The sequence below is a fragment of the Sceloporus occidentalis genome, unplaced genomic scaffold (genome assembly GCF_023333645.1).
Source record: "Sceloporus occidentalis isolate IW3139 unplaced genomic scaffold, rSceOcc1.0.p SCAF_47, whole genome shotgun sequence".
NCBI lineage: Eukaryota > Metazoa > Chordata > Lepidosauria > Squamata > Phrynosomatidae > Sceloporus > Sceloporus occidentalis.
Window position 1 is genome coordinate 4,008,594 of NW_028317027.1, and position 24,618 is coordinate 4,033,211.

Here is a 24,618-nt window from a genome sequence, read left to right on the forward strand (position 1 = left end):
TGATGTCATCATGTTCATATGGACCACAATTTCTGAGGAATGTTTCCAGCACCTTGTAGAAAGTATGCCACGAAGAATGAAGGCAGCTCTGAAGGCAAAAGCGGGTCCAACCCGGTACTAGCAAGGTGTAACTAATAAAGTGGCCAGTGAGTGTATATATTCATATTAAAATGTTCCTAATAACGATAACAATAAATAAATATGCAACTGCCTACCCACAAGAATTCAAGGTGGAACAGTTCATGAAAAACCACAATTTTTTTAATATAAAAATAAAACATACTGCCTTGTTGACCTCAAATACAGAACGATACAGGTGCATAGTGACAGTATTCTGTAAACTGGACTGCTTTACTAGAATCAGATCGCTCTATAGGTACACCACATATATATACAGTATATACAGTGTGTGTATATATATATATATATATATATATATATAACATGCACCCCAACTGTCCTGATTTACGCAGGACAGTCCCGATTTCAGGTCTCTGTCCCACTGTCCCGCCTATCCCTTCCTCTGTCCTGCTTTGCAGGGGCAGAGGAAGGGTGAGGCGAGATCCGTTCTCACCTCAGGTGCAGCTGCGGGGGGGGGGGGCACACAGCCACCCGATCAGCAGCTGCAGCCTGCAGACTAGCTGGAAGAGCGCAAGCTCCCTCTAGTCGGCTCAACATTAGAGAGCGTGAGGTCTGTCACTTCAGACCTCCCTTTACTGCTTTACTGCTCCCAATTGGTCACACAAATTATGCCAAAATAGTATATACAAGTACATCCAAGCACATATATTAAAAAGGGGGTTGTATTAGGTAGTACATACTTCTTGCATAACTGTGTTATTAATAATGTGATTTTATATAATTTAGGATCTCTCTCCTTAGATTACTCCAAAGGGTACCAGTGACAATGTCACCAACAGCAAGTGCACACAGAACTAAGACAAGATGACATCTTTATCCACCACAACCCACAAGCATAGCCTATGATCATGCTTATGCTTTAAAAACAGTATAAAGGTATAGCTTATCATCAAGTTGACTTAAACTGAGAAAATCACTAAGAGGGGACAGAAGGATTAAAATAATCAATGCCATCTCTGATGGGGGAAACATAACAGAGAATGTAATTTGGCCTGCTTCAGATCTTCCTCCTGCTATTCTAGTTACCCTACAGGTACCCTTTATTTCAATTTCTCCTTCTGAGACACAGGCTGGTGGGGCAATTTATTTATCGGCAAGGATGTTGCTTATGACTAAAGTTCTAGGTATTTAATACAAATATATGTGTCTTTATTGTTACAGTATCTTCTTTTGGTGAGTCTAATGGGTCTACTCACTAAAGGAAGAGTTGGCAAGCGAGTGTGAAGGAGAATTGTGTACTATTAAGAAGATAGCTTAGCTGGTCCTGGATAATGTATAGTTAAATCAGTGAGATGTCCCCACCCTTTCACTTATGCTTTATGCAGGGCCAGCTCAGCCATTGGATGAGGGAATTGAAACCACAACTCTCCTGGCAACTATCCCTTTAGTGAGCAAACCCCACAATATTTTCCTCTGTTGAAAATGTGTTGGCAGATAGAGTATTTGTAAAACAAATTCATCAAGAATCAAACCGACATTTATCCAATATATTGTCATATTTAATATTTATTCTTTTCAATTTCCTAATAATAAATATATGCTACTTAATAATCTTCTATGGAAGAAAACACAATTGTTAATATTTGGGTGGCCTTGGGTGTGGTTTAGTATTTTTGTATTTTCTTTTCTGATTCTCCGCTTCAGAAGCTCGTCTGGTTCGAGGCGGTGGCAATGGTGCTGTGTTTTCCATGTCTGGTCCCTTGTCCTCCCTTAAAGTTTCAAACCTTGCCTTGGGCAAAAGAGGTTCTCGAAATCCGGTAGGCATTTGAGTTTTGTTTAATGCATGTGTTTCTTTGTCATTATCATGCATTTCTCTCTCATTTCTCCACTCAAAACTGGTGTAGGGCTTCCGCTTTTTTCTTTCTTCTTGTAGGATTGTTGCTGCTCTGGGATGAAAGTTTAGTTCTAGGGCAGAGTCACCCTGGTCAGAATCTGTGTCTCCAACTGTAAAATATAAACAAAGAGAACAGGTTGTACATATTTGCATTTATGTTTTTATGTATTCAAAATGAATAGTGCTAAAAAAAAAAACAGGAGTCTACAGGGGACAGGTAGTTACTATGGTTGCCCAATGATCCTTTTAATGTTTCCAATAAAAATGCAGAGCGAAGATTTATTACTATAAAATCTCACGCATAATACCGTTTCTATGATGTTTCAGAAGAGAATGTAAAGAAAACACCAGTTATATTATGGTTTTAAAGCAGTAGCTTTAGTAGCTATACTAGCTATAGTAGCTATACTATAACATACTTTATACACACAAATAGAGCATAGATTAGTATCTGCAACCTGCAATATTTCAAAAACAGCACCTTAAAACATGCTCCTTTTCCTGGCCTTAGTTAAAAGATGGATAGCAAAGAGAACTGTAACATGTGCCCTGTTTTTAATAAATAAATTAATATCATAAGATATAAAAAGTGTAATTGTACTTATTACAATTAAAGTACTTTAGTGTGAAAAGCCACGCAAAATAATATTCAACAAAACCAAATAATGTGGTACAATGAAATCTAAAAAAATCTTACTGTATATGTGTATATCCAAAAAGATGCAATTTTAAACTACAAGAACAGAAATAGAAAATGAAAACATAACTTAAAATCTTTAAGACTTTTGTAGTTGTAAAAGGGATAATAGTACACAAACGAGGTGGCACTTTTAGAGACTGATAGGACAAACGGGGATAGGAATAACACAAGGTCCAATGGTTAGGTAGCCAGGTAATATTAATATGGTAATATTGTTTATATTTCATTTTACCATATAATTTTGTTTTGTTTAATATTGAATATTTTGTGTGGATTTTCACACTATAGAAGTTGAGTAGGAATAAGTACAATCACAACTTTTTATATTTTCTCATAATTTTTTATGAATAGTGCACATTTTAGTGTTCTCACTGTTTTCGGTTTTTAACATGTTTTAAGTGATTGTAGCACCATTATTACACTGCGAAAATGTTATCGTCACTTTGACTATTCTGTTTATTATTCTTAGTTAAAAGATGTTAGAGTAACTTCATACTACTGCATAGATAATTTGACCATCTCAAATTTAGATCGAAAAGATTTGTAATTAACTCCGTGACATCATTAGTAGGTATACAATCAAACTGGAGAATTTACTGATCCATGTTTACATTATAGTCATTAGACAAGATAAAGTGTTGCCAAGGATCCATAGTAAAACAGCAGGCACACTTAACTCATCATTAACAAAGTATCTGCTTACCAGTAACCTAAACAGAGCACTTGCAAACTCATGTAATTAAAATACAACTCTCAGGATAAAGAAAACTTTTTTTCCATTAACATCTACAAGTCTGTTTGTGACCGACCTGTAAAAGACGTTGTCTTTCTTTCAATTGGTGCGTCATAAAGCTTGGTATGACCAGGAAGTGACAAGTATCGCGCATGGTGAGTTGTCGCCTGAAAGGAAAAGGTTACAAATGGTAGCAATGTTTATTCCTATTACTCTATAAACTAAGAAACTAAGATCTGTGAGAAAAGTGGGCCGTTGATACTTCATTGCTAAGCCCCTTCCGTCCTTTAAAAGGTTCAGCAACTTAACTAGCGAGAAAGAAATAACTCAATAGGGAGAAATGGGCAGATCCCAAGACAAGACAGTTATGATGGTGGTTCCTACTTGTATACACAAGATCACAAGAAATACACTAACTAAAGAAATACAAGAGTATTTTATAGGAGGTTGGTAAATTTTTCTAGGTTGGGGCAACAGTAACCTGACTCATGGAATTCCATGATCATGGCGTCCATAAAAGGTACTTCAAATAGCATGTATCAGTCAAATGTAATAACGTACTGGCCTGGTCCTTGACAAAAGGCTGTTATGTTTCTTCAGACTCTCCCTCATACTGTGTCGACGGCGAATAAGTATTTCTTTGGCTTGTTTTTCATTAGTCCCTGCTGCAAGGTTGTGCCTGTTATAGGAAAGTGTCTGGATCCAAACAAAAAAAAATACATCCAAGGTAAGAAAGATGCATTTTTTACGCCTTTTCATTGTGAATACTGCTGATGATGCTGCTGATGATCAATAAGCCATTTTTTTTGTTTACCATTATCACTAATAAATGATCTGAAATGGAATGAATGGATATGTAATCGAGGCATATACACTTACCCGTTGGCGTATTTGGTATAGGTTCTTTGTTAACATATCTCGCATTTCGTTCACCTCAGTATGGGAAAGGCGTTTCACCTTCTGTTTTTCAAAGGTTCTGACAAAAAAGAACATAAGACAATTACTGTGGAGTATATATAACCACATTAGCAACAGCATTTAGGATATCATTATTGTTGAATGGCAAGTGCTGTACGCTGTAATTCATGAGGGGTTTTTAATGTAAAACCTTCCTCCAATAGCTTTTCTTGTTGTTAGAATAATTTAGAAATAAATATAAATATATAATGCTCATAAATCTTACACCATACTGACCAGTTAAATGGAATTTTAAAGGGGTTGGTCAGTATTTACTAAATCTTGGCTGATTATACAACATAAACTTTGTAATACACTGAAATTGCTTAACAAATAAAAAATATAGCCATTATCATGTCACAAAGTCATGTAATAGACTCTTTTAAGTCACTGAATTTGCAGTTTGTGTCACTTAAAGATGGTACTTACACCAGTGATGATAATGATGGATCTCTGCTCATGCCTGTCTCTGCCATCTCAATAGCTTGTTTTATCTCCAGCTTTTTATATAGTGACACTATACTCGATGTTGGCTCATTATCCCGAATCAAAAGTTTTCGCAGATACTTGTCAAACTTTTTAAATCTGTGTAGGACACAATTAACATATGATTGAAAGACTTGTACATTTGAAGAAGTGATTCTGGTGCACTTTGAAAAGTGGTCTCATCACCAAAACAATTAGTAGAATCCACCTAGCCCCCTATGTATATAGCTTTTCCTGCTTTCATTTTCTTTAGTGCTCTGATAAATGGAAAACAGCTCTTTAATGAAATTGTATTTATTTTACAAAAAAATCTATTGTAAATCTACATTAAAACCTGCAGATATATGCTAAAGGCAAATACAAGTTTCAACTATTGTTTTATAAAGCATTCACAAAATATTACATACTATGGCTATTTGTATATTATGCTACATATGCTTATCAGCTCTTAAAAAACACTCCAGCTATCACATGCACTACAACGCATTTGCTGCATGGTCCTTTTACATTTTTTTTTCGTGATGCTGTCTTTGCAAATGCATGGGGGGATTCTGCGGAACACATCTCCCTGCGCATGATATACTTATTGCCAGTCATCTCCAGTGCTGCCTTGGCGAATGCTGCGGGCAGAGTTCTATTTACATTATTGATATCAATGGGAGTAATCTCTTGATTGGCTTCTTGATGCAAGAAATGTTGGCTCACAGAAGAGAAGGGCATCAGAATGTTTTTTTGAGGGAATACATAATAAAGTAATCACAGAGCACTGTAATATGCATTCTTCTTTCATGGGAGTGTCAGGGACATTTGATTCTATGCAAATATCCAACATCATTTTACTGTAATAATTAACTTTTCCTGAATTTAGAATTTGCCTGATAGTTGGAGTTGCGGCCTTAGTAATACCCCACTGACTTACTTGTCTCTGCAGTAGTTGTGTCCCCAATGCCCGCAGACATCTTCAATCCCAGCCTTTACATGGTCCAAAAACTGCAATTTGAATTAGAGGTTAGCTTTAGATTATTAGATCATTTAGTACTGTATCTTATTATGCTCATGAGCTGATGTCATGCCTAGTCAGTAATATATGGTGCTCTCTGGAGAGGGAAGTAAATTCCCTATATACTGTGTAGTCTATATAAAAAATCCTGTATACAGTTAGAGGTACAGGGGGGAGATACAATGAAGGGAGCTAAATATTTGCAGTTGAGAAGTCAGCTGAGACTGAAAATAATTTATTGGCATAGAAATGGAAGCCATTTAACCAGAAAATAATATTGTTGGGCGAAAACAAGTACTGCATAGTCCTTGAGAGAGAAAGTGTACAAATGAGTGAATACATGATAATGTTTATAATTTAATGTGTGAATCGCTAAAAAACACTCACAAATGAAAATCTGCACCAGTGAATTAAAAAAAAATTCAATGTGGTCCCCCCATAGTAGGGAGACAGCAAAGTGTATTTAGACCATGTCCCTTGCCAGAAGCAAAGGGATTAGGACACAATGGCACAAATACAATTCAACTGAAACCTAGGAATTTGGAACAAAACTAAAAAATCTCCCAAATGCACAGAGTGAGACTTAACTAAAAAGTTTTAAGACTACAATCCAATAATTACTTTTTAAATGGGGTTCCCCTTTACCGCCAACAAAATAATTCCTTTACTAACAGATTAGAGCAAAATAACAATGCTTTTAATACCCTGTTATGAATTTCTTCACTTATAATCTGCTGCTTCTTGTTTGCTTTTTTCACGTTTAAAAATTCCACCAGTGGACGAATAGTTATTCCCTAAGAAAATAAAAAAACAGAAACAATAATTATTTCCCAATCTTTGATGATAGAATTCATCTAGTTTAAATGGAAATGTAAAAGTATACAGTATGTTACTTTTGTTATATTATGATCACTGTTGAATAGCTAATATTACTGCAACAGGGTTTCAGAATGAACATTGTTGTGGTTCTGGGCTATTTTTTTTGTGATCTCTTGTGTTCTCCATTTTACATTGTGTTCTAGATTTTACCATATGATGTCATATCTCAATGCCCTGCATCTGTGTACTTCTTTTTTTTACATATCAAATATATATCATATTTTATTAAGCGTTAATTCTATTACACAGAATAAAACAACAAATGGTTTAAGGCAGTGACGGTGACCCTATGGCATGCATGCCACAACAGGCATGCCAAGTCTTCTGTTGTGGCTTGCGCCCAAGTAGCTGAGTGACCGGTTAATTTTTGAAATTGTACCAGAATAAAGGGGTCATACAGACCTCTGCTTCACTGGTCCCTCTCAGGCTGTTGATGCTGAGTACTGGGATACGATGTCATATGCTGACGCTCAGCACTGAAGTCATGTGTACCGGGATGGAGCACTTATACAGAGGTCTGTAGGAACAAACCTCGCTCTCCCATTATAGGAATTAAGAAAGGTCAGAGATGGGGAGACATAGTAAAAAAATGAAGACATAAAGAGAAATATATAGGAGAGAAAATGAGAGAGACAGGGGAGAAATAGAGAGAAAAGATTAACGGGGGAGATAGTGGCAGCAGCAAATGGGTTCCATCTGAGAAGCCCCCAATCACCTGGGCCCCAAATACTACGCCATTTGGGGCCCATCTTAAAACTTAATGAGCCCTAGGGAATAAGGGTGTTTTACTCACTTGAATAAAAACTGTGAAGAAGATAACCACAATAACTGAAGTGATAAAGAGTTTTTTCCTAGGGAAAACTGAATCGGGAAGCAGAAATACGAGTGAGAAGCAGATTGCTCCTCGAAGTCCTCCGTAGGCAATTATGAACTGATCTTTGAATGTCAAAGTTATTGTACGAAACCAGTTGATTATGTGGGTCAAGATAAATACACCTGGAAGAGAATGAACCATTTTATTTCAGATGGGAATCTTGTCAACATTTAGCAATTTAATCCTACCACATATGATTTCACGATGACTAGCTGACAATTTATCAGGATTTTTTCAAGAAACCTTGTGATTGCTTTACCTAAATGAAAGCAGCATACTTTTTATGCGTAGATGCACATATAGATTGGCCACAGTTTTCAATAGCTGTCTGTCTCAAAAAATATTTATATGCCACTACGTTCAAAAAGCTCATAGATTGTGCCATGTCTGGGAGTAATAAAACATATAACATATAAACATATAACATATGAAGATAAAGCAGAACCGTCATTTTTGCTATGAGAAGAAGAGAAGAAAGTGGGGAACAAAGAGAAGAAAGGGACAGAGGAAAATAGTGTCCATAATTTTTGTGACAGGCATATATGCTAGTTAATGTATAACAGTTTGGTAAGAATTTATCATGTGATTTCAACGTACCCATTGCTCGCCAAACCAGGCAGAAAAACAGCGTGAAACAAACAAAAGCCCAGTTCCACTCATGGTTTCTCCCAACTGTAGAAACACCCATGAAAATAAAGATCAAGGTCTCACTAACACTACTAAGCATCTTCATAAAATATTTGATTGTAGTATATGATTTCTGGGAGACATTCTCTTCTACATATTTATTCATAGACATGGCACATGTAGCTATGCTGTAAAAAAAAACAAAAAAAAGTCCGTCAGTTCACACAGCACTGGCTTCTTTAAAGACTGAAAAAATGGGAAATACATATTTCACAACTATTTCTGGAAACGAAATTCAAAATATTAGTCATGTAATGTTATTTTGAAGATTTTGATACTGACTCAATGTCAGTGGAACCCTAAACTGCCAGGATTTGCAGACTTACTTTGTTGAATCATCTGCATTACATCTGGGATTTCAATGTAAATATGCTAGGGGCAAATCCTTTATTATTAAGGGCCAACTCAACCCTTCTTACAGGAAAAAGTTGCTGAGTTTGGCTCTTCAGAATAAACAGTCAATACATTGGGATGAGCTGTTTCAATTCACTGTATCATCCTTGTTGATTGGTACAGCAATGTAATTCACTCATCCAGCACTGTGGTATGTGCTGGCGTAGTATAACTCAACAAATAATAGGAATAATCCAAAATGAACTAATTAAAAGTGAACAGATGGAGTTATACTGGAATTCAGCTGGAAGAAACTGCATGTAACACCTAGTCAGCAGCACCATCTCCCTTTGGCATTAGCAGGAACCATCCGTTTCCATCACCATCAAGCTCTCTAGGCCACTGTCTTTTGCATGTGACTTTCATTACAATCAAATCACCTTTACCCAAGCAGTCCCCTACCTTATGTCTCAATCTTCCTCAACCTCCTAATAGATTTTAAATTAGTAGGGGTCTCTTCTCTTCTTACATTTGTTCATGTTATTATTAATCTTAATGTTATGGTTAAATCTGTATTTCCCTTCATTTAAGTATTTTCACTGACCCTTTATGAGCAGTAAGTTGTTATATATACATTATTGGTACTAACAGGTGGCTATAAACATAACTTGCATAACTGAATGTGGCGTAATCACAATCTTATCTGTAAAACAAACCAATAAAAAAGATGTCATGACTCTCAAGTTGGTTTTTATTGCATGCTACTGAAACTGTCCAGTTGATTACATTCATGTATATCTGTTTTGTTCTTTTCTATTATTTCCTAAAGTGGCAAAAAAATAAATGATGTTTAGACATGTTCCACTATATGTTTTTACTTTGGAACTAATAAGCAGTGGAGTAACGGAAACAGTCCTAGATCAAAGGGGCACTCTCTACATTACATGAGTTCGCGCTGCAGACTGTCATAAGTTGTCTTCTTAGAGCCATCTTCATACCTAAAGGGGACAGGAGCAAACTTGTCCCCATGACCCCCTAGTCCCATTCCAGCATGATGGGAGCCTGACATCCCATGTGCATGCTCATGTAAGCTGAGTATGTGCAGAAGAAATACATCGGAGCTGCTTATGTGCAGCAGTGGTGAGCACTATCAATATGATATATTTTTTACATCATGGATGTCCTCCGATGTATGGACAATAAAAAGTATACGTCTATGGCCCAACTCTACCTTCTTAGACCCAGTCGTGGGTATCTCCAGTACTGGGTTGCAACCCGTCCTTTGAAGAACCTCAGATACAAGAATGTAAGCTCACAAGTGCAGAGCTCTTTTTCCACCTGTACCAGTACATGATACGGTTATTCCTGACTTTGTTAATTTTGCATTTTGCCTTAAATAATATAGCTCAACGGAATCTGCAGGTCTTAAACTATATAATAAGGTTTTGATTTTTTCATGAATCTCTAGCGTATGTTAAATTGAATACTTACGCCATGATACCTGAGAGATGAAACATTTCAGCTGTCAAGTATGACAAGTAACTGTACAGAAATACAAAAAGAGGCTCAATAACACGGATGTTGCGGGTAAAGCGGGTGGTGAACGCTGCTACAAATCCAAAAACTAGTCCAATTATAATTCCTCCTACTCCAACCAGAAAAAAATTTGCGATTCCAGACAAGACATCAATCGTTTCGATAGTTTTCATTTTGCAGAAAGTTTTGAACAAGTTATAGAGAACCTGCAAAGAGAGAAGCAAGCACATAACTATTGCGTGACTAACTATACAAAAATATTTATATGATTAATTGCAGTTTTTGCTGCAATCCTTTATGTCCATTGTGTTGCACTGACCATGGTCAATTCATAGAAGAAGAAGTTTACTATTCTTCCGTTTCAAATGTTCGGAAATTTGCTAGCAAAACCTGCCCGTAGTTACCTTAACTTGGAAAGGTTGTAGTGGTAACAGGATTGAAAACTTTAAAGGCCATCATTGCTAATAAGAATTCTAACATTTGTGTTGCACTGTTTGATTACTAAACACATAGCTACTGTATTTAGGTACTCGTCATTGAGCTTCATTATTTAGTCTCATTTATCCGCAGACACAAAGTGAGGTGGAATTGCTGTCCTGTCAAGTTGGGGGTGGAGTTATTGCCCTAAAATGGCAGCAAACAGACGTGTGTAAAATAATTATACAATATAAGGCCAAATTAAAAGGGAATGGTTGCCATAAAAGATTTTAGAATAACTAAATTCATTAATTAAAACTTCACGTAGTTTGTGGTTTTTTGTTTGTCAATTAGTATAATTGTTTTGGGATATTCATTTAACCCCAAGGTGACTGTGGTCTGTGTCTCAGAGTGGCAGGGCTGTCATTATCTTATGACCTAATTGTCCTTAAGTTCTCCCTCTTCTCCTCACCCATCACCAACATGATTATTGGGTAATCATACCAAAGTTTAGAAAAAGGTTAAAATACATTTCCCTATTTTATACATAAAGGGTGTTTTTTGGTTTTTTTAAATAAAATACAGCTGTATACAGTAAAATTAAGTGTTCATAATTATAAAATATGTGATGGATAAACTTTAAATATTAATTACGGTAGTTCTTTATTATCATGACTCCCTAGTTATATAGTGGGGCTTAAGTGAAAACACACAGTATACTGTGGGGCAAAAAAGTATTTAGTCAGCCACCAATTGTGCAAGTTCTCCCACTTACAAAGATGAGAGAGGCCTTTAATTTTCCCCATAGGTACACTTCAACTATGAGAGACAGAATGAGACAACAAAGTCCATATATCACATTGTCTGATTTTTAAAGAATTTATTTGCAAATTATGGTGGAAAATAAGTATTTGGTCAATAACAAAAGTTCATATCAATACTTTGTTATATACCCTTTGTTGGCAATGACAGAGGTCAAACGTTTTCTGTAAGTCTTCGCAAGGTTTTCACACACTGTTGCTGGTATTTTGGACCATTCCTCCATGCAGATCTCCTCTAGAGCAGTGATGTTTTGGGGCTGTCTCTGGGCAACACGGACTTTCAACTCCCTCCAAAGGTTTTCTATGGGGTTGAGATCTGGAGACTGGCTAGGCCACTCCAGGACCTTGAAATGCTTCTCACGAAGCCACTCCTTCGTTGCCCGGGCAGTGTGTTTGGGATCATTGTCATGCTGAAAGACCCAGCCACGTTTCCTCTTCAATGCCCTTGCTGATGGAAGGAGGTTTTTACTCAAAATCTCACCATACATGGCCCCATTCATTCTTTCCTTTACACGGATCAGTCGTCCTGGTCCCTTTGCAGAAAGACAGCCCCAAAGCATGATGTTTCCACCCCCATGCTTCACAGTAGATATGGTGTTCTTTGGATGCAACTCAGCATTCTTTCTCCTCCAAACATGACGAGTTGAGTTTCTACCAAAAAGTTCTACCTTGGTTTCATCTGACCATATGACATTCGCCCAAGCCTCTCTAGCAAACTTCAGAGGGGCCCGGACATGTACTGGCTTAAGCAGGGGGACACGTCTGGCACTGCATGATTTGAGTCCCTGGCGGCGTAGTGTGTTACTGATGGTAGCCTTTGTTACTTTGGTCCCAGCTCTGTGCAGGTCATTCACTAGGTCCCCCCGTGTGGTTCTGGGATTTTTGCTCACCGTTCTTGTGATCATTTTGACACCACGGGGTGAGATCTTGCGTGGAGCCCCAGATCGAGGGAGATTATCAGTGGTCCTGTATGTCTTCCATTTTCGAATAATTGCTCCCACAGTTGATTTCTTCACACCAAGCTGCTTGCCTATTGCAGATTCAGTCTTCCCAGCCTGGTGCAGGTCTACAATTTTGTTTCTGGTGTCCTTCGACAGCTCTTTGGTCTTGGCCATAGTGGGGTTTGGAGTGTGACTGTTTGAGGTTGTGGACAGGTGTCTTTTATACTGATAAGTTCAAACAGGTGCCATTAATACAGGTAACAAGTGGAGGACAGAGGAGACTCTTAAAGAAGATGTTACAGGTCTGTGAGAGCCAGATATCTTGCTTGTTTGTAGGTGACCAAATACTTATTTTACCGAGGAATTTACCAATGAATTCATTAGAAATCCTACAATGTGATTTCCTGTATTCTTTCCCCCCATTCTGTCTCTCATAGTTGAAGTGTACCTATGGTGAAAATTACAGGCCTCTCTCATCTTTTTAAGTGGGAGAACTTGCACAATTGGTGGCTGACTAAATACTTTTTTGCCCCACTGTATATGTCCTAAAATGAGCTCAGAGATCTTCTTACAAAAAGGAGAGAGATCTGATTCCTCATGATAAAAACCAACATTAAGTAAAATGTGCGTGTGTGAGAAAAGTTTTTTGGGGAAGCTAACCACACGCAACAGCTCACAACTACTGACAAGCACCTCAGAGAAATGGGATACAAGAGGCAGTAAAAAATCATGCTTGATATTTGTAAAATTGATGCAATGCAAAAGTGAATACTATAACAGAGCCTATAGCCTTTTAAACACAACTTATTTTATATTGTTGTGTGCCAGGGTCATATGTTTGTAATAGAAGATACTCTGAATAGAAATTATACCTTTCACTTCATGAATGCAGTTTTTCCAGTCTTTCCCAGTACCTTGACAGCAGTTTCGGTTGTGCCTGTAATGCTTTCGTAACTGACAAAAGCATTCATTCATTTGTAAATGTACACATAAACACAGCTAACAAATGACGTGTGCCACTCAATGACAAAGCAGGTATACCCTGTCTTAATGCAAAAAGTCAGCAACCCTTACTGGTGCAGAAAATTCAACATTGTATCCCGTTCAGTAGTAGGCAATTATCACCTGTTTCCCCAGATCCTAAATTTTACGGTTCTATGTCCTAAATCAACCTATGTAAAGATCTTTACAAATTAAAATAGCCAACCTATACATATTAAAAACCCAGCTAGTATGTATATCCTCCCCATTAAGTCATCTCTCCACTATTGTTGAATTGCATGCAGATCATTGTTGATTGTGTTAACTTGCAGGTTGTTGATAGGCAGCTTTTGTAATTGTGGGTAAGGAGAATGGGGGAGGAAAAAAAACTCCAGGACATGAAAATGATCAGTAAGGTTACACTCCATATTTAAAAAAATTTCCCATGCAAATCGATAGAGGGTTCATCAGAATCCTCTCTATATATTTGTTCTGATTTCTAACCCCCCAGCTATTTGTTCCGTTGGTCTAATGAGACCCCTGCATGTATGCACATTTGGCCCTCCCATTGATTCCAGTAGGACTGCTTTCCTCCCAATGTTTGGCAGCTTTTAGCTTTATTGCAGAGATGCAGCATTGGAGCTTCAGTGTCTTCAGAAGCTACCGCAGAAAAAGCATGTTTGGAGCTGTAGACGTTTTAAATTTAATAGATTTAACTCAATACCAATAAGCAAGACAAACGTCTAACCAAAATGCAGAAACCACAGTCATATGTATAGAACAAAACCATCTTGTACCATTTTTCTCATTGTATATTCCACCTAGTGACATTCTGGTCTTTTGTCTCTATGGAAAATTCCAGCCTGATTGTTTCAACTCCAACGCTTAAGGACATTTCAACAAGAAACGAACAGTGTGGATTGTACAGACGTAACTAAGTATAGCTACAATGATGTTTTAGATTGTAGAATAGCAATTAAAAAGGACAGATGGTTCTTTTGCATTTGCCTATTTAAGAATACTGCCCAAGTAGTACCACTAAATAGCGAATATTTTACTTTACAGTTCTATTTTGTCTTAGAAACAGAGGTTTCAGAAGAAGGGCTTTTTTTGGATATGCGTTTTATATTTATTTCTTAAATTAGGGATCGTGAACTGATTAGTAGCTGGATAAAAGAAGACAACATTACATGCTAAGGTGCTACATCATACAATATATGACCAAAAGTAAGTTGACACTTGACCATCAAATCTATATGAGCTTATTGCATATCCATTTTCATTTTCATCCACAAGTCTGTGTGGAAATTTGTGCCCATTCAGTGAAAAGAGCAGTTGTCAGGTCAAGTACTGATACTGGATGAGAAGGTCTGGCTTGCAATCAGTGGAGTAAAGGTCATGGCTCTGTGCAGGCCAAGCCAAACTAGCCAAATCATGTCCTTATGGACCACGCTTTGTGCACAGGCGAACAAAGCAAAATGTCTAAGTGAAAGATGCAAATAAAAAGACTACCCTATAAGAAAAAAAGCAGCGGAGGTTGTCTGCGCTCATAGCGCAAACGTTCACCGGCTGCGAGAGAGGAGGATCCAGGTCCACTGCAGCGCTGTGAGGGATCTGGATCTTACTCTTGTAGTCATACCTCTATTTGAGGTCTGATTATAAGACAACCTCAAATATAAGACGAGGGGTATTTCTCAAAGCATTTGCTCTTATAAGCAAAATGCGGGCAAACACGGTAGTTTTCTGTAAGCTACTACAGTTGGCTTCAACACTGCCTTTATGGGACCAAAACCTGCCCGAATGCAAAGATTCGGCTGGCTAACGTTTGTTAACACAAAGTAACACTGACTGAGCAATGTGTTACGTGTGTTATAGACACATTTTTGTATGTGTGACTCTCTTGTAAATCCATGGCCTTTAAATTTTATTATATTAATATATTGAAATGTTAGGGACTACTCTTTTACTTCACAACTGTTACTTATTGTTTCTTTTTTCCTTACAGGAAATACTAGATGAGAGAATGACAGCCAAGTGAAACTTTATCAGTTTGATCGGAGTGTGTGAGTTTCTATGAGGAACAGGTGAGACTGGTTCAAGCTGTGCCTAGCTCTAAGGAAACTGAGAAGAATATTTTTACTGGATTTGGCAGGGGGATTTGGCTATGTGGCTGTCACACTCTATGGCAGTATTCAATGTCTCAAAATAATTAAATATCAAAATTATATTCAAAATGGTTTGAAAAGTAATTTCCGTTACATTTTATGGCATATTGGATTATACGAGCTCATCTCCCTTTGACTTCAAAGGGAATGCTACTGAGCATTTACAGGAAGCACTTCTCTTGCTAACATTTCCTGGGTTTGGAAGAGGCAGCCTGGGAACAAGTTAAATGAGTCTAAACTCTTATTGTCTAACTACAACAACTATAGAATACATACACCAATGAACTCCAAAATGCATTACAAAAAATAGTGTTGGGATCTAGACTGTTCCTTTAACCCCTTCAATCCCAGGGGTTTTTGGTACCTCAAAGCCCAGAGCAATTTTGCCATTTTTGGGGTATGTCGGTTTAGCGAAGATTCTCTTTTCCTGTGAATAGTGTACCCATATAAACTATATATTGTTTTTTCAAGGAGAGATAGAGCTTTCGTTTGATACCATAGTTGGATGATTAGCTGAAAATTTAGAATGAGAAATTTAGTAAAAACTAGCGAAGATTAGAAAATTAAACTAATTTTTTTTTACATTTTCCCTCTGAATCCTCACAAAATTAGGTAAAGTGATGGAAAATCCCCTCCAAGTTTATTAATTCAGGTGTCCTGATTTCAGAAATACCTAATTTATATAGATTTTCCAGACTTTCCCAGCACCAGGGAGCATACTATAAGGTGTACAATTTTGTATAATTTTTATGCCTATGGCTTAACGGGTTTGGGGGTTGTGAACGGGGGCAGAAGGGTTATACTGGCTAGATGTTATGCTAGGGCAATAGGAAGTAAGGTTTTTTAATAATTTTTTTATTATCTTTTTTTATAGATTTTTTTTTTTTAAAAAAAATTATTTTATTTTTTTTTACATTTTTTTTATTTTTTATATATTATTTTTACACAGAAATGGTTAGAGGTCCTCCTAGGGACCTCCTGAACATGCCAGTGATGTCACAATGACATCACAGCTCACATTATAATTTTTTTTTGTATTATATATATTATTATTTTAATGATTTATTTAATATTATTTTTTAAATGAATTAACTTTTTTTTTTTCTGCTTTTCTCTTTCAGGACAGGAGGGGGAGTGAGAGAGATGGTTTCTCACTCCCCTCCCCGCGATCCCCCTGCACCGATCACACTGTGATCTCTATGCAGGTCCTCACAGGTCCTCGCATCGGGGAATGCCCGATCGCGCGTTTGCAACTGCGCGATCGCACGATCGGGCACTTTCAACCGTAACAGCTTACCGGCTTTCATGCCAGAAACTGTTACGGGAGATCGGGATGCAGAAAGCCAAACGACAGCCTGGTCTCCCGTGCAGCGGCAGGGATGTGTCCCTGACGCTGCACGAAGGGCTGGACGTACCCGGACGTCCATAGGGGTTTCCTTGTGGGCGTTTTTTGGACGTCTCGGTACGTCTATAGGGGATTGAAGGGGTTAAGGACTTTCTTGAAATCAGATGCTGGGAACACTATAACATCATATTAGGTTACAATACAAATAAAGCACTTGGAGACCCTGACAACTAGACCTAAACCTGGAGGAGAAACACTGAGCATTCCCACACCAAGCTTAAAAACTAAAATTACAGTTACGTTGCCTTGGATATACTTTCTTCATGTAACTTTGCCAAGGACACCTTTGACCTGACAGCGACATTAGAATTCATTCCACTTAACACTGACGTATTTGAATAATGAGAACGGGTCCAAAGGTTTAAGCCATTCAAGTTTCAAAAATCATGCAAATATTGTAAATTTTAGTTCCTGTTCAATGTTTCAACATTTTGTTGTTTTATCAAAAGGCACCTGCTACACGATCCGTAACGGAAACATACTCTGCTGGAAATGTGGGCAGAGCAGGGAAGCGGGCACAGCTGGATACGAGACAGGATTATGTAGTACTGCTGTGCTGAACTGAACTTGCTTGAGAAATTCAATTACGACAAATTAGAATATAGCATTGTTTTCGAAACAATCATGCTAAATCATATGACATTATTCTTAATTATTCTTAGGGGTATATACTTGAGTGTACATATTGTCATCACAACCCAGACCAGATTAAAAAAATTATAATAAATATAAATCAACTGGAAATTTCCATTGGTGTCTAAAGTGATTGTTTCCATTTTGGAATTGTTCGGCAAATTGTTCCAATTTTGCTGTTCCTTTTTATTCAGCATCGAATAAATGCTGTTTCTCCTACTGATATGAGGAGCAACAAATCTATAAAAAATTTGATTTCACATTTGGTGTATAGATTTTTATACAAATTTTACAATTCTTTTAAACTATATCAAATATTTTATAGGTTCATCATCTTTCCTACTAACAATAAATAGAAAATTTCTTACATGACTAAAGTAATATAATGTTGTCTCTTTTACAAACATCTGTTCATCTGATATAGTGATATTTGGTATAATCAATGGAAAAGATTATGAAATGCACAAAAATTGTTTTTTGTTTTTTTTTACTCACCACTGTTACGGCATCATTTAACAATGATTCTCCAAAAACTAAAATGTAAAGTTGTTCATTGACATGAATATTTTCAAAAACAGCCAGGACAGCTACTGGGTCCACAGCTGAAATGAGGCTCCCAAATAACAGGCACTGCAGCAAACTAATGTCCAACAGACCAAATGCTTCAATCTGACATATGCCAAACAAAGATATACCAATTCCAATGGCATTCCACAATGTGCCCACCACAGCATACATGAAAATGGTGCCCGCATTGTCAAAGAAGGCCCTCGTAGGTAAAAAATAACCAGCATCTAGTACAATTGGTGGCAGGAGATACAAGAAAAAGACATCAGTCTTCATTGCTGGTGGAGACTTCTCATTGACTGCGAATATAATGCCACCAAGAAGTAATCCAACAAGGATCAGCAGGCAGCTCTCCGGCACAATTGTGTGCAGTTTGCGGTACAGATGAAAGCCTGTATGGGCAAAAAATAAATGACATTAAAACCAGGGCTACCTCTAGATCTAGATCTAGATGGTGTAGGACCAATCCTAATTAAAACATAAATCAGCTTTGAATTAGAATATGGTGACACTCTTCTAAATTATTTATTTTATGGGATTAAATCACCAAAAAATAGGAACATGAGTTGCTTTTCTAATATATTCACATCATTCACATGATATAGGTAATGTTGATGTTGTGAAGACGGTAATCTTATTTTCTGGTAGTATAACACACTACTATACATACATATACTATTTTAACATACTACGTTTTACAATGGAAAACCAACTATTATATTGATTCCTAACTTCTAAGTAAAAAAAAACATGATTAACATAATGTTATTTATATAAGTATGTATTATAAGTAGTTTTATAAATTCTAGGGGCTTGCTTGGAACAGCAATGTAGCAAATCTAGGGCTATTGATCAGACATAACCATGCTATGTCACCCTCTCTTTCAAGTATGGCACTGCTGCATTCTAAACACATTTTTACCAAACGTTAATCCCTTGTCTTTGAATGTAACACCTATGTTCCGAAGACACTCTAATTTACCTTTCCTCTCTTGGGCTCTCCCCTCTCTTTTTACTCACCTCACTAACATGTCTCTATAGCTCTATATCTCCAAGACTGATGTCTCGATCACTGTTGAAAATTCCACAGTCTACCCCGGCAGATCAAGTTTGCTGCCATGGTGTTGCAGTTGAATCTGTTCTCTCCTTCACCCTTCATATCCAGTTGCTCACCAACTAATACCACCTTTACCTGTGAAATATCTCTCAAATTAGTTCTTTCCTCTCACAGGAGACTTCTGAGATACTAACTTGTCTCCCCTCTTGTCTCCCAGGCCATTGTTCTGATTCATTCTTAACATCTCCGTCACACCTATCTCATCATTCCTCATTTGCTGCCCCAAAAGAGCTTACAAAAAAGCTGTTAATAACATTGCTGCCCTTTATTGTTGTACATATCTCCAAATAATCCCCTAACTGCCCCTTCTCACAGTTTATGTTTCTCTTCAACTATTAACACTCCTTCCCACTTTCATCTCTGGGATTTTACCCATGCTGTACGTACTCTCTGAAATTCCCTAACACACACCGTCAGAATATTTCGTACAACTTTAAACTAAAAATTCACCTATTCAGAGATTCATACAATCTCTCTTCCTCATATCTTCAACCTTCATTCTTAAAGAAACCTGTTCTCACCTTTTAAATCTCCACGCCACTGTCTTCACTGTACCACCTTTGGAAACAATCAAGCAAGCCACTTTCCTTCTATCTCATTTAACCTCAACCTCTTAAAAGACTGTAAACTCATAGGAGCAGGACCCTCTTCTGCTTCTGTTACTATATATTTTTAGAATATGAATGTTACTATTAATTTTCACTCTCCACTTATTGTAATAGCATTGTGGAATATGATGGCACTCTATAAATAAAACATAATGACATGTATTATGTATATAATGATGAACGGGATCGGCTGGAATTGGGCAGTTCCTCCTGAAGTTCTAATTCCAAACTGTCCCATCAAAGTAGCAATATTTGGTGCCTATAATTAAATATTACGTATTAATTAATTCTTTTGCATAAATGGAAACTTTTCAAGTCTCATATGGAGATTCTCGACCTGGCCACCCAATTTAACACAAACAATTTAATTGTGAATTGCTTTTAATATTCACTCTATATCATAGAGTATTATGGGTATAAAAAAGGTACAAAGATAGTGTTTTTCTGTATGCCATTTAAACATAATTTACTAAAAAATACTAAGTACTTTCATTCGGTTTAATGAAATCTATCTAGATTTGTAACGTGTATGTACCACGCCCATGCAAACAAATTAACCAGGCTTGTACTAATGTTTTACTGATTTAAGATATCATATTCATTGGCCAGCTTTCTTGAGTGTTTGTACACAATGTGTCATTGTTGGCACTCCACTGTTTCTGCTTTTCCGTGATTTTTGCTTTACCTGTATTAAAATCATTGCTGCTCTCCAGGAGGGAATTTTTTGTCACCCCAGGTAAAGGTCAATTTACACATAAATCTCAATGATAATAACAGCTTTGAACTGGATCTTGATCTTTGTTCTAAATTTGGCATGGCTAGTCTTTCAGTTGTGCTAATTCATTACAGGTTATATCCAAAAAAAGAGATGCGAACCTATTATTATGCTGCATGCATAATCATGTGAATAGTTGTTGTCTTCTCTGAGTTTAGAATAAAACCAATATCTATATTTATTGTAAATGTTCAATTTCTGCAATATTAAAAGGGTTTCTACATTGGTAATTCCATATAATAACATTCCATATAATACAGAATTTAGTTATTTTTCTTAAAAAAAATAAACATTTTAATGTTTTAAAAGGGGGGATCCACAACTGTAAATTTGTATAAAATATTAATACACTTTAAGTTATTACAACTCAAATATTATCCGTGATTATTTAAGAACGTGCTTTTAAATTTAGGCTCACCGTAGTTTGGGGATTATAGTTTATGTGCACCTTGGTATAAAGCTTTATACCCTTTACCTCAGTTTGTCAGTGTAAGCTGCAGTCAGCACCAGGTAAGAAACCCACTGTGTGTGTGATATGAGAGGGCCTGTGTGTGTGTATGTGACTGTGTTTGTCTGTTTGTGTGACTGTGCGTGTGTAATGTCTGGTAATAGAGGGGTTAATTCTACTCCATACTGTGTCCCTGAATAGCAGAAATAAAATGTGGTCACCCTAACTGGGGCAGCAAATGATCTGGGATGTTTTAAAAAAATTAGTCTGGGTGACTGGAGCGCTGAAGGGCAAGAGCGATGGAGGGCATTTATTAGGGAACTGGATTTAGCTACCCCACTTCTGCTGGTTTATTAACAAGAGATTATGGCCTATTAAGGTTTTGCCATCATCATAACAAACTTGTAAATTTGGATTATAAATGACCTACAAATATAACATTGCTCTTTCTAAGAAGCCTTCAGCAAGCAAAAACTATTTGTGCTCCAGATTGTTTTCTAGATGCTATTTTTAACACTAACATGGTTATATGATGTTGTCAGTAAAGTTGCCAGCCTGGAAAGAATACCATGTGGAGAGCAATCTACTACATAATTGTCAGAAAATCTCATATTTCACTCCTGACAGCAAACCTACATTTACCAGGGACGCTGCAGGGGATAAACAGAATAATGAACACTACAGAATGAAGATTCTAATTATATATATATATGAAACTCTGTGGGACCATGTGGAACAACAGACACACAGGTGCAAGTTTTGTGTTTTAGACCATGCGCAAAGTTTAATTTTAGCTTCATTGGCAGGTAACCATATACCTCTATCCTATGCCTGCATTGTCTATTAATGAACCTAGTGCTAACTGCTTTCAGGTAATCCAGATCTACATGTTGTACAATTCATGGCAAGTAATAAAAGACAATTTAAAAATCACAATTTGAAAATGTTAAACGAGAGTACAAATTTAATGGCTACATCATAAAGATTACTAACTGCGAACTGACAAAAATCCTTAATTTGCCCCCTGTGTTAATTTTTACCACATTGTAAAGTGTTGTTCATTAACTTAGTATTAACAGTAAATCTAATGCGTTAAAGTTTTACTTTACTGAGAGGGTGGCAGATAAGTGGAATGGTCTACTACTAGAAGTGGTATAGGTTGTATGTTAAAGAACAATGTGAGTACTTTAGTATGCATTCTTCCAAAACAAAATAAAATAAAGCACACTCCTGACACAGAAGATGGAGTCCTGCTGCTGTAGTTGCCCACCTCTAAAATAATCTAAAAGTTTTTGCTACCAATTGGTTGCTTGAAATCAACAGGAGCACTCTCCATCAATGTTCCCTCTAATTTTTCTTAGGTGGTGTGCGCAGAAAATGTCTCTTGTGCAAAAATTTTCCCAGAGCCAAAATTTTGTGCGCACAATATGCTTCTGCAAATGTTAAATTTAAATTGTTATTCTATATTTTTGGTATAGCCCGCTCATGGTTAATCACACTACATTATAGTGTGATAATGTAGTATTAGTTACACAACTGTATTATTTACTGTAATGTTTTTTTAAAGGTGAAATTCTCACTGCATAAGTAAATTATGAGCGAATCACGAGCGGAAGGCTCCAAGCCGCATAAAAGATAAAAAAAAATTGGGAAAAACTGTTGTCCGCAGGGGCGTACCTAGAGTATTTGGCACCTGGGGCGGATCCTGTACGTGGGACCCCCTCACACACACACTTTAAAACTGCATAGCTTCTATCATTAGGCAAACATTGACAGGGGAAAAGAAAAGAAAAGACACTGTACAGCCAACACACTGTATTTGCAGCATGCTCACACTGTTTGGTAGGCCTCATATTATACATTTGTATTATTTGAGCCTGAGACTAGCTTAGCGCACCGACATTTTTTCTTTTCCCTGTTTGCACATATTTGAGGTTGTTGGCTCCTCATCAGTCTGGTTGCAGCTTGCTGTCCAGGGGTTAAATGGGAGGAGGTTTAATTGCACCTCCCCCAACACATTAATAAGGTTTTGGTAGCAGTATAAACTGCTTTGTGTGCCCACTATGTAGGAGGTGAGAGTAGGTTCTCACCCTATTGAGAGTGTGCCTTGACGTGGCGGGTGAGCTTAATTATGCTTTGGCCAATTCATATAACCAAAACCTCTCATTTATATTATGTTTATATATTTGTTGCCAACTTTATTAGGGTGAGAAGCGCAGACAGTATTTTGTTTTTTGTAAACATTGACAGGGGGACTGTATTTCTCAACCAGAAATACAGTCCTCAAACCATTACTAAACTCATAGAATTCATCCTCACACACAACTACTTCAGTTTCAACAACAATATATATCTGCAAACCATGGGCACTGCCATGGGGACGAGAATGGCACCACAATATGCCAATCTATTTATGGCTGACCTGGAACAACGATTCTTGGAAACACAACTTCACAAACCCTACAAATAGTATCGCTACATTGATGATATTTTCATTGTCTGGACGGACGGAAAAGAAAACCTCAGAGAGTTCCATAACGCATTTAATACATTTCACCCATCTATCAAACTCAAAATGGACTTCTCCACAGAAAGTGTAAACTTCTTGTATACAACTGTCACAATAAACAAGGACACACTACATACATCCCTATACAGAAAACCCACAGACCGATCCAACTACCTGCACAAATCCAGCTTCCATCCATCCCACACAAAGCAAGGCATCATCCATAGCCAAGCCACCAGGTACCACTGCATCTGCTCCAACACTGATGACAGAGACATGCATCTAAAAACACTGTCTGAGACACTCAAACAAAAGGGATACAAACCTAGGATCATCAATAAGAAAATTAACTCTGCTCTACAAACACCACGTGAACACCTGTTGCAATACACAGACAAACATCCTCACGCATACCTCTAGTAGCCACATACAATCCTGCCCTAGAATAAATACCAAAAATCATCAAGGATCTGCAGCCAATGCTAGCAGAGGATGTGGTGTTAAAAGAAATTTTCCCTGAACCCCCCATCTTGGCCTTCAGACAACCAGCTAATCTCAAACAAAAGCTGGTGAGTAGCAAACTACATACTGAAACAACACACACAGATAATGGAAGCAAACCATGCAACAAAGCCAGATGCAAACTTTGCCAACACATCTGTACCAGCAACACAGCCACCCACAACAACAAGACATACAATATTAAAGGATCATACTCATGCACTTCACAAAATGTTGTATACATGATTCAATGCACCAAATGTACTATAGGGTGTTACATCGGTGAAACCTGCCAGCAACTCAATAAAAGGATGAATCTGCATCAGATGAACCATCATGATGAAGAAAACCTTTGCACTCCAGTTGGGCACCACTTCACCCAAACGGGTCACTCCATATATGACCTTAAAATCAAAACACTGAGAGGTAATTTCAAAAACACCCAAGAAAGAAAGACATTTGAAGCCAAAATGATAAATGTTTATGATTGTAAAAACAGAGGACTTAATGTGGATTTGAGCTTCTTAGCACACTATCAAAACTTCCTATAACCGTTTTTTTTTTTTCTCT

At 37.2% G+C, this 24,618-nt stretch overlaps 1 protein-coding gene across 1 annotated transcript in view; it reads right to left on the reverse strand.

Moving 5' to 3' along the window:
- Positions 1-1,717: 1,717 nt before the first annotated feature.
- LOC149289238 (sodium/hydrogen exchanger 2-like) overlaps positions 1,718-24,618 on the reverse strand; it is a 29,297-nt gene continuing 6,396 nt past the window's right edge. Inside the window, exons 2-12 of the mRNA XM_089490892.1 lie at positions 18,019-18,482; positions 10,116-10,366; positions 8,202-8,419; positions 7,524-7,726; positions 6,556-6,645; positions 5,771-5,841; positions 4,795-4,950; positions 4,288-4,384; positions 3,970-4,104; positions 3,485-3,575; positions 1,718-2,085 (exon numbers count right to left, since the gene is read on the reverse strand). Coding sequence (XP_089347018.1) covers positions 1,718-2,085; positions 3,485-3,575; positions 3,970-4,104; positions 4,288-4,384; positions 4,795-4,950; positions 5,771-5,841; positions 6,556-6,645; positions 7,524-7,726; positions 8,202-8,419; positions 10,116-10,366; positions 18,019-18,482 — 2,144 coding nt within the window. The remainder of the gene's footprint in view (positions 2,086-3,484; positions 3,576-3,969; positions 4,105-4,287; positions 4,385-4,794; positions 4,951-5,770; positions 5,842-6,555; positions 6,646-7,523; positions 7,727-8,201; positions 8,420-10,115; positions 10,367-18,018; positions 18,483-24,618) is intronic.